The sequence below is a fragment of the Rhamphochromis longiceps genome, linkage group LG23 (assembly GCF_057381845.1).
Source record: "Rhamphochromis longiceps isolate RC_006_pf linkage group LG23, R_longiceps_female_GT1.1, whole genome shotgun sequence".
Taxonomy (NCBI): domain Eukaryota; kingdom Metazoa; phylum Chordata; class Actinopteri; order Cichliformes; family Cichlidae; genus Rhamphochromis; species Rhamphochromis longiceps.
In genome coordinates this window covers 4,899,218-4,909,287 of record NC_140578.1, presented here as the reverse complement: position 1 = coordinate 4,909,287, position 10,070 = coordinate 4,899,218, and the positions used below count along the sequence as shown (strand labels likewise).

The 10,070-nt window shown below is 41.1% G+C and overlaps 1 protein-coding gene across 1 annotated transcript in view; it reads left to right on the top strand.

Moving 5' to 3' along the window:
- The first annotated feature begins 2,287 nt into the window (after positions 1-2,287).
- The window catches only part of fgf22 (fibroblast growth factor 22), a 29,433-nt gene continuing 21,650 nt past the window's right edge, over positions 2,288-10,070 (top strand). Inside the window, exon 1 of the mRNA XM_085398917.1 lies at positions 2,288-3,413. Within this exon, the coding sequence (XP_085255043.1) occupies positions 3,038-3,413 (376 nt within the window). The 5' untranslated portion in view covers positions 2,288-3,037. The remainder of the gene's footprint in view (positions 3,414-10,070) is intronic.

Below are 10,070 nucleotides of genomic sequence, written 5' to 3'. Positions count from 1 at the left end.
GGCACTGAGCTCAGACTCCAAAAATGTACTTCTAAGACGCCACAAAGCAATCTGCTGCCACATCTGATTTTCACATGATGACTGAGCTTTGTTGTTGACCTCAGGAGGCGCTCAGATTTTTGACAAGTTCTGCTCTACATTGGAATGATTGTATGATTTTAATTACAGGAAATTTCAGAATAGGAAGGACAACTGGGACTTCCTTGGGACTCTTTTTGCCCATTTTGCTGTCCATGGCTTTATGTCTTTGTATTGTTGTGTTTTGGCAGTGACACAAACATAATTATTTGTATTTAATTATTCTTTACTTTAAGTGGGCTTCTCTTCTTGACTAAAATACTTTTAAAAAAATTGTATTGCACATTTTGGGAGTGTCTGACGTTGTTTTGAGCATCATTAGTGAAATATTGTAAAAGTACATGTTGAGGCCAATGAAGAACTTAGAGTAAATAACATGTGCAGCAACCTGGGAGCTTCCTTTGTCCAAGAATAGTAAGCAGAGGGAATTCAGCAAAGGGAAAAAAAAGGGGGCTTTTGTTCATGATGAAGCAAAGACCTTACGTCAATTTCATAACAAAGACCTTCTTCCGACCGGGCAAAGACAGAATGTTAGGTTGGCTGGTGTTTCTAAATTGTCTGTAGGTGTGAATGGGAGAGTGACTGGTTTTAGCCTTGTGATAGACCTCTTCAGGATGTACCCTGGCTCTCTCCATATGGCAGCTGGGATAGGCTCTAGCCCAATCACGACCCTGAATTGGATAAGCGGACAAAAATAGATGGAGAGATGCTTCTCTTCGTCTGCATGTTCCTCTTACTATTTTAAGTGATGCTGATAAGCTCGTTTAAAGCTCCTTTAAATTCTGATAAGCTGAAGAGAAATGGAAGCAACGTTTTTAGATTTATGCTGAAACTAGTCTTTACATGGAGGCTGGCAGGCACCAAGTTCAAGATCACAATGGCATGTATAGGAATGGTTTGAGCGATCTGGGATTAAAAGTTGAGCGTAATTAGTATGTGACAGAACGCTACAACAAAGGTGGACATCCAGGCAATGATATACCTGCTGCTCGGTCTGTGGCTTCTTGTCAGACTCGGGGACCACAACATTGTTTTTTGTAGACATTTCCCTCATTACTGGGTTTCAAAAATGTCGGTTTACTATTTTAGTACCTGGTCAGTACCAGGTACTATGACCTAATATGAAACCCTGAAAGCTGGGGCAAACTGTGGCCATACAAAAAGGGCTCAAGTCTCTAGCGGCAGTCAAAAAGCCCACAGAGTGTGAAGTGACTGTCCCACTTGTGAACGTGAAGCCCTCGGAAACACCTCCAGCACTGGACAAGTGTGGCCTCAGGTCAGGGTGCTAATTGAAACGAGGACCCAAATAAAGAAAAGGAGATGAGTGGCAAAGCTAATTGGTAATTTTTTTCATCTTGTGTTCTACGCTCTTACGCATACTTTTGAATCGCATTAGTTGTTCCTGGCTGCTGGCTCTATGTTATATTCACCATAAAGATTAAAGAAAAGAAGAAAGGAAGTGAATCTTTTTACCAAAATGACAAAATTTTCCATAAATTTCAAAACTATTCAAGAGGTTTTTGTTAGTTTTCTTTATATTGTTAAAAATTTTAATAAAATAACGCATTGACTGTGCTCGTTTACCTTGATCTAATCAGGCTTATTACACAGCCTCTAAAAACAGACAAGTGGGTGAACTCACAAAAAAAAGGTGTTCTTCATTTCCATCCTGCTCTGCCAAATTAAATGGTAAAGATCAGAGACGCCGTTCCATTGAAATATTAACAAAGGTGATCAGAAAGACTCTCAGACTTCATCTGGACTAGGTCTACCAACACTCACAACCTGCTCTGTGTTTCTGACTGCTTGATGATTCAAACCAGCAACCATTAAAAAAAGGGGGGAAGGCTCCCTTAATTTGCCCCATGTGCAGAGTGAAAGTGTCAAAAAAGGTTTAACTGGACAGCAATCGAGCTGATTTGACTCTCACCGTTCACATCTTGAAAGACAGTTTGAACCTCTCCAGGTGTCTGTAACCACAAAAAGCAGAAAAAATCCTCAAGTTTAAAGGCAAACTACCTATTTCTCACAGAGCAAAGTTTTCTGTAAGAGATTAAAATGAGGATGGTGTTTGATGTAAGGCTTCTCATTTGTTTGAAATGGTTATGAATGAGTGCAGTGGCCCCATCCCCCCACCCTTCTCCTGGCCCTGCCCAGGATAAAATGCAGGACAACTGAGCCGCTGCCTTCACAGAAGAGAGGACTGACTGACTGCACACAGCAGAGCGTGGCTTCGCTTGCCTCACTGCTTCGCTGCCCTGTGCTCGCAGACTCTGACACACACAGACACACTCTCGCTGCCTCTCTCTGTCACAAACACCTCCCATACTCACTCCCTCTCTTTCTCACTCACTCTTTCTCTCTCAGTATCACATACACACACGCACACACGCACACACACACACACACACACTAGAAGTAGTCAACTCTTTCTCTGCCACGGGTCAGCAATTCAGACAGGCAACTTGTTCCTACCCAGCTGGAAACAGCAGAGCATTGCAAGGTGCACGCACACATGCTTAAACTGGCACAGAAACACACTTGTACATTTACACTCACTCATTCAAACACACGTATGTGAATCCTCATAGAGCCCAGGACTTTAATTATGGACCAGTGAAGAAGACTTCAGTCAAAGGAAGAGACGACAAACAAGCAAGGAGCAGCATCAAGGAGGAACTTCAAAAAACTGGATTTGTTAAATTGCGACACTTTGTTAAAGGAGGAGAAAAAAAGAATAAAAAAAACACAACTGAAGATGACAACTGGAGGAACTCTGGCAAAACTGATTCTGTAGGAAGGAAGGCCCGCTTTCAGCTCAAAGTGGAGACTGGCTGTGACATCCAGAGGATTTGCTGTAAGTGCCGCTTCCCTTCCTTCTCTCCCTCCACAGGGACTTCTCCTGATCATCAGCATGCCTACAGCTTGCACAAGGTGCACCTTGGGAGTCTGACCCACCATGTGCAGATGGACGGCGTCCGCAGTTAATTTCTGTCCTGAAGCTGCCCTCAGCACCACCGCTACAACTGCAGCCTCTGCCGGTCCACATTTCCCCCTGCCTAGTGCAGCCTCACTCTGCCTGGCATGCTTCACCGTGCTCTTGGTCACCGCTGGTACTGTCACGGGGGCCTGTCCTCCTCGAGTAGGGCATGAACCCCTTCAGGTGCTCGCAAGCGGAATCAACTGTTCATGGACACTGGAAAGGCACACGCGCAGTTATAATCACTTAGAGGGTGACGTCCGACTTCGGCGACTTTACTCTGCCAACAAGTTCTTCCTCTGCATTGACAAAACCGGCAAGGTGGACGGCACTCGACGTAAAAACTACGCTGACAGTAAGTAAAGTGAGAAAAAGTTGCATATCTGAAATTTGTGTCAGAGGGAGGATGCCCTGTGACGTTTTCGGATTTATTTTTATGGCTGAACTTTCTTATCTGTTCACTTTTACAGCTGTTTATGGGGATATCCCTTAGTCATATCACTGCTGAGCAATTTGTGTTGCGTTGTTTAGAGCAGGGCGGAAGCGTTGCTAGGTAGGAAGGGAATAACCTAGAGATGGTTTAGACCCCTCGTGGGACAGCAGGCACTGAGGAAAGACAAAGTGGTCTTGGAAAAAAAAAAGTTTCCCTTTCACTGGGAATTAACCTGTCAAAACTGTGGTGAAAATGCATCAGTCATACTGAAACACATTTCTGAAACACTTTTTTCCAACACAGACCAATTTGTAATCTTCACAGTTCATCTGCTCTGTTGGTAAATGGTAAATGGACTGGTCCTTATATAGCGCTTTTCTACTCTATCTGAGCACTCAAAGCGCTTTATTGTGATTTTATATGGCTTTCTGTGGGTGTGCATGCAAGTAGGAATTTCATGTAAAATTCTCTAGCAGTGTGGCTTTGCCCCGAAACCCACATTATGTCTGACGAGTTAAACAAGATAAACTCAACTGGACGGGCATATTCAGACAGATCTGTGTCGTTCAGTTTGTAATCTGTCGGACAATCTATGCTTTGTGGACACTTGAGAAAACCTTGTTCATGCAGTGATGGTTTCTTAACCACCATTACTTGACCAGGTCAGATGAACTGATTCTGGTCATGATCTGACCTTCCTCTCCATTAGTCACTGGCTGACTGACTTATTGGACAGCTCTTAGAGACATTTTTGCCTTTGACTGTAATATTTATGTTTGGTTCTTAATCCCTTTTTATACAAGGGGGTGAGTCAGAGTTTTTCCATACAGCTACTGGGGGAGAACAGCTGCTGCGTCCAGCTAACAAGCCAGTCAGTCTGTTGCCACCATTTCAGTGATCTCCAAGCGGCAGACTGGATGACATTTGTTAACCTGTCGGGATTAGTCACCTGGCAGAACCTTTAAAAGCCACACACACTGGTATAAATTCAAATTGAGATGAATTATTACTGTGTTAAATTTGGACCCGTGGGCATATCCAAGTTGGGACATTATTCTTTCACATTAGTGGTAATAAATGTCAGCTACCATAACAAAATACTACTCCCAAACTTTGCTTGTATTTGACAGTTTGACAGAAGTCATGCCGAAGGACTGAAAGACATTTGGCAAAAAGAAGAAATTGACATTTAAAATGTCTTAAAACAGCAAAATTGATTGTGAAATGTATGCTTTTTTACTTTTTGCCAATTGGGTCATTTACTCTTAGGAGGCTGTAGTAGCCATTAATGAAAAAGTACAGTCCCCTTAGATGTAATGTCCTCATACACTTTAGCCATCATCCTCTCATTTCCTTTGGTGGAAAGAACGGTTCTTTCGGCACTCACACAGAATGAGGGTGTGTTCTGCACCCTGAGCTGAGCACCGTGCCAAACCAGCGGTCATGTAGGCTTTGCCTTAGATTTAACAAAATGAACCTTGTGGTCAGCCTGTGGTTGCAACTCACACTGGGACAGATCTGGTTTAAGACCATTTTGAGATCTCCTTTTCTGTTTAAGAGCACTGTTACTCTTGCAGAGACCTTGAAATTAAACTGTAAGTGTCCTGAGCAAGAGAATTTCACTATGCTATAGACTGGAGGCAGAACAAGTAGAAAGTTATACATGGTAAATGACGTAAATCAGGTACTAGACATGAAAGACAATGCATTAGTAATCTTTTTTTAAGATTTCTAATAAATTGAGATATATTTTTTCCATCTGATTTAAAAATAGTGTAATATATATGATGTAGCTTGTGGGAATCTACTTGCAAAAACACATAGATCCTTACAGAGACCAATACCGAGAGACCCAGTACTAATTCTGCCTTTAATATACTTGTGTAACCTATAGCGTTTCCTAGTGCTAGTCTTAGCCCCATCCTCCACCTGCTCCGCACTCTGTCCTCTGGTTTGCCCTTACACTCTTGTCGACACAGCTCTGCTGCCCCGACAGCTTTGCCTGCTACACCCAAGCACCGTCCCTCACCTCCGCCTCACCAACCTCAGTTTTTCCAGCCCCAGCTCACAACTCTCAGGTGCAAAAACAGTTGGAATTAGTCAACAGACTCGCTGCTAATTGAGGCTGGAAAATATTGTATCAATCCCAGTGGAGTAGGGGCATGGAACAGCTGAGGGAAGGGGCAAGTGGGAGACATGCAAACTTAAAGGGCTCGAGGATTTAAAGGATGAGACAGCTGGACGGGGCTGAAGGGAGATAAAGAATACAAAACACGTATGTGGCAAATAAACCTGTTTTTATTTTACAGTCTTCAGTTTTAATTCATGATGAACGACTTATGAGTGTGACATAAAGAGCCTAAAGTCAATTATCAAGTCATTAAAACAGCCTTGTAGTTGAAGGACAGTTTTAATTCTCTTTTTGTACGACTATGTAGAAGCAGACTAAACAGCCTGAATATATATCAGTTATGAGCCCCCCCCAAAAAATAAAATCAAAATCAAAAAGAATTATTTCATGTGAGTATGAGTGTGGAAATACACAGAAAAATCACACTAAAACAAAAACAGTAGACTCCATCCACAAAATTTCCTCAAGTTTTTTTTTTTTTTTTCAGTCAGGGAAGTTGTAAATTATCGGCTATATTTGTTAATCAAACTAGAGACAAATCAAGATAAATTATCTTGCTATGATCTGAGTACATCCTGTCAACCTACATGCTCCAATTATAGTTCCACATATAATAAAAAAAGATTATAAGTGTTACTAAAAATAACTTGAAACAGCCGCACGAAGAGTCAAAGTGCAGTCCTTTGAGAGACCAGAAGGGAGGGTGACAACATGTTTTTCTTTTGAACTATGGTAAAGCAGAAAATGATCTAGAGGGAAAAACACACCCAAGTGTTTACAAAAGCTTCAGAGGCAGGTACACATCATATCCTGTCATGGGCTACTGATCGTAGCCTGCTAATTAGACTGTCCTGAAGCACAACAGCTGCGCAGACACACCCGGCAACTGGTTTGTGATCAATTACAATAGTTATAGCCTAGTGTATTAATACAGCATATGTAATTATTAAAGTCCAGTTTAATTAACAAATGAAGGCTACTTGTAATTGTAATTGTCAAGTCTGTGATCTATTTACAAAATCTTTTTTGGCAAGCCACCCTGTGTATATTTTATTGCATGTTTTAATTTTTTCCTCATATTTTAAATAGATGGACTAAATGTGTGTGGCTACAATCATCAAACACTTGGTCGGCCTCCAGTAGCATCAGCCAGTTCATAAAGTGACACCGCTACAACTGCAAAAAGTCACTGTGGCCAGACTAGCTTAATTTTGCCTCTATAGCCTCTCAGCTCTCGCAGCCGGGGTGTGATGTATTTACTAAATTTCCCTTGGTGTGCAACATGTTACTGTTTGATGTGAAAGTTTTCCAAGTTCATGGGTGTATTTGACTTGGAGCAAAACCATGGGGTGAAAACCTTCCACCCAACTGAAATATGTTGTGGAAATTATTAAAAGTTTTCATACACAGGGGAAACTGTCACTCACAAAAGAGAGACTGACTTGAATTTTAAAATCATAAAAGGACAAGACAAGTGTGGCGGACAGTATTGCAAAGACAATATTTTTGTTTTTTTGTTTTTTTAAGATGGACAATGTCAAAAAAGGATGTGGAGTAGGAGCAAAAAAAAAATTTATCTTTATTTTTTAACTGTAAAACTCAATTTATTGCATTTTACAGAGAAGTAGTTTGTGAAACAACATTTGTTTTTATTTACATTGTCATGCACGTCTTAGCACAGATATTTTCACATACACAAATTTTAATTGTTTAAGTCTCACTTGTATATAGTCATGTGCTATACTGCTACTCATTTGTGACATACTAAAGCCCTAGTTGACTACGCATGCATAGCGCTTTAAAGCAATGGCAAAACAAAGCATCAGGCAATTTAAAAATACCAATGTTCATCATCGACCCACGTTTTACTTTGGGGACAATGTCACTAAACAACAGATTTTACAAAATGTCTGTTCTGTGCTGTCTGCCATTTTAAAGGTGGAAAGAGGGTTATTCTACCCTGGCCTTTTTTTTAACCTCACCATGACTCACCATTAATTCTGCTATAGCTCAGACGGGGATGTGTGACTGGATCAACAGCACCAAGGCTGGAGGGGCCAAAGGGGGAAGCACCTGGCTGAAGGAAGTACTTTGGTGTTTTGAATTGGAAGAATACACATGTTAATGAGGCTAGGAGAAGGGCTGGGGCGTGCTCTGCTTAGTATTGAGGTGGAAATTAAAGGCTAGAAGAGTGCTGGAGCGCTTCCCGTTGCTCATTAGGCATTAAGGTTTCCTCTGGGTTGTCTCAACTGAGAAGGGATTCGTGGACATTTTGGATGCCAATAGGAGGGTAAAATCCCACGAATCATGCATTAACCCCCCAGTCTTCACTGTAAAGGCACGGCCACAGCTTGTCTGAGAAAAAAAAATGAAATCAGTACTTAAATTGTGGTTTGTGTTATTAAGAGACAAAAAACCCCCACATAAAACATCACAGATACACGTTTATGTTTAACAGGCATGTTAAAATCCTTCATACAAATTTACAGACTATCACTGTCCTGGGAACATTGGAGGACAAGAGTGTCAGTGTCAGGCTAATTAGCAGAGCATCCCTGGTTTCTGCCACATGGGTTTGATGTCTTGAATGGGCCCTAGAAATGTAGCAATTAGTAGCTAACAACCTTTAGTAGTCTGGCTCCAGCTCCTCTCTGGGGTTTACGGGGTTCATCAGCAGGTTTATAGAGTCTGACTTTGGCACTGACAACCGAGTCCTTTATAACATCGCACAGCTATGGACATCCTGTGGGTGTGAAGGTAACACAAAAGGGAAGACTTCACAGTTCCAGCAACCAACAGCTTGAACCTTGACACCATTGACTGAAGACGTGCTCCTTAAGTTTGTAAAAAGCAGAGAATGACTTGATAGCAAGATAGAAATACATCAATATCCAAATGGTTTTACCAGAAAAGTATTAAGGTCCATAGTAGACCAAGACTACCTATTCTATAAATATTAATTGGGCCATGGAGGATGAGTAGTTTTTGCATTACTTTTCATCCCCTTCGCATAAGGAGACTTGTTGCTTTCCAAAAGCTACACTATGATTTAGGTGCTTTAAACATCAGTGTAACGAGCAACAATTATTGCCAGTAGAGCAACGCAAATCTGAACATGTTCACAGCCAAGCTCTTCATTTTTAGAGTGAAAAATATGGCCTTTTCCTCAATGTGAGCACATTAGTGCTCTTATTACAGTAAGAGCTTTTTGTGGAAGGTGTAAAACATATTAATGAAATCAGCTGGGAACAGACGACTAGCTAGCCTTACTCATGCAGCACCACATGTTTGAAATCATTCACCAAAGGAAATATTCATGAAGGAGCAGCTGCCACTTACATCTCGAATCGTACACATGCACACACACGTGCACTGACGTAATCAGCCCACTGAGACAGAGGAAAGCGGTCTTGCCTCAACCTTAGATAGACCAAGACATTTTGACCCTTCCAATAAAGCCTCTCACCTCGCCGCTTGAACTGAGCCAGACATCATGTCTTGGACGGCGTTTAACCACTGGCCCAGGAATAAAGAAGCTGAAAGAGAACCCCTGCTGTAGATGGGGGGGAAAAGAAACAACTTGGCATCCCTAAATACAGTCATGGCTGACTGACTACAGCTACAAGAGTTTAAAGGTGTTTGAATTTAACCTAAAATTACTGGAAGAATTGCACTAGGAATGCAATGCACCTGTTACCCTTAAAGCACATATGCCTCTCTGTAAGGTTTTATCATAAGAGAGCGCAATAGGAGGCTATAAAACCAGAGGCTATTCTCTGAGGTGACTTTCAGGTGAATCTGGGGCTTCTCTACCATATAAGTTACAAGAACACGTGGAAGCTCTAGCGCGTGCAGATTTTAATCTCTCTCACAAACATAAACAGATCAACCAAAGCCTGCCTATCAGCCTGTGTGGCAAAATATTGACATGCTGTTAGGCAATTAAGTCATAACGTGTGTGATTTTGTGTACGACTGCAGAATGACAATCACACACCTTGCGTCTACTACGGGCTAATCGCAGTTACATCAGTGCTAAAAGTTATTAGAAAGTCAACATTAATAAGTCAACATTCTTTATCATGATGTTGTGTCATGTTTTCTGGGCAATTTAAGATTATGTTAAGAAACTTTATGCCTGACTAAAAGTCTACAGTCAGGCAAAGAACTCTTAAAAATGTAATGCTTATTTAAATAAAATCGCACTGTTAAAACTGGCTTTGGATGGTGAATGTTAAGGGGATTACCAAATTTGGAACCAAATGTAGAAATGCATATAATATAACTTGCAGCTGGATTGGACCTTAAAGGAGAAAAATCTATAAAATCAAAAAGGTTTTACTGCATTTTAACGATATTTGGTTCAAAATAATGCAATAATATGTAAGATATATTCAAAAAACTGAGGCAAAGAGGTTACCTTAGGGCTATTTTCACCATACTTACAAT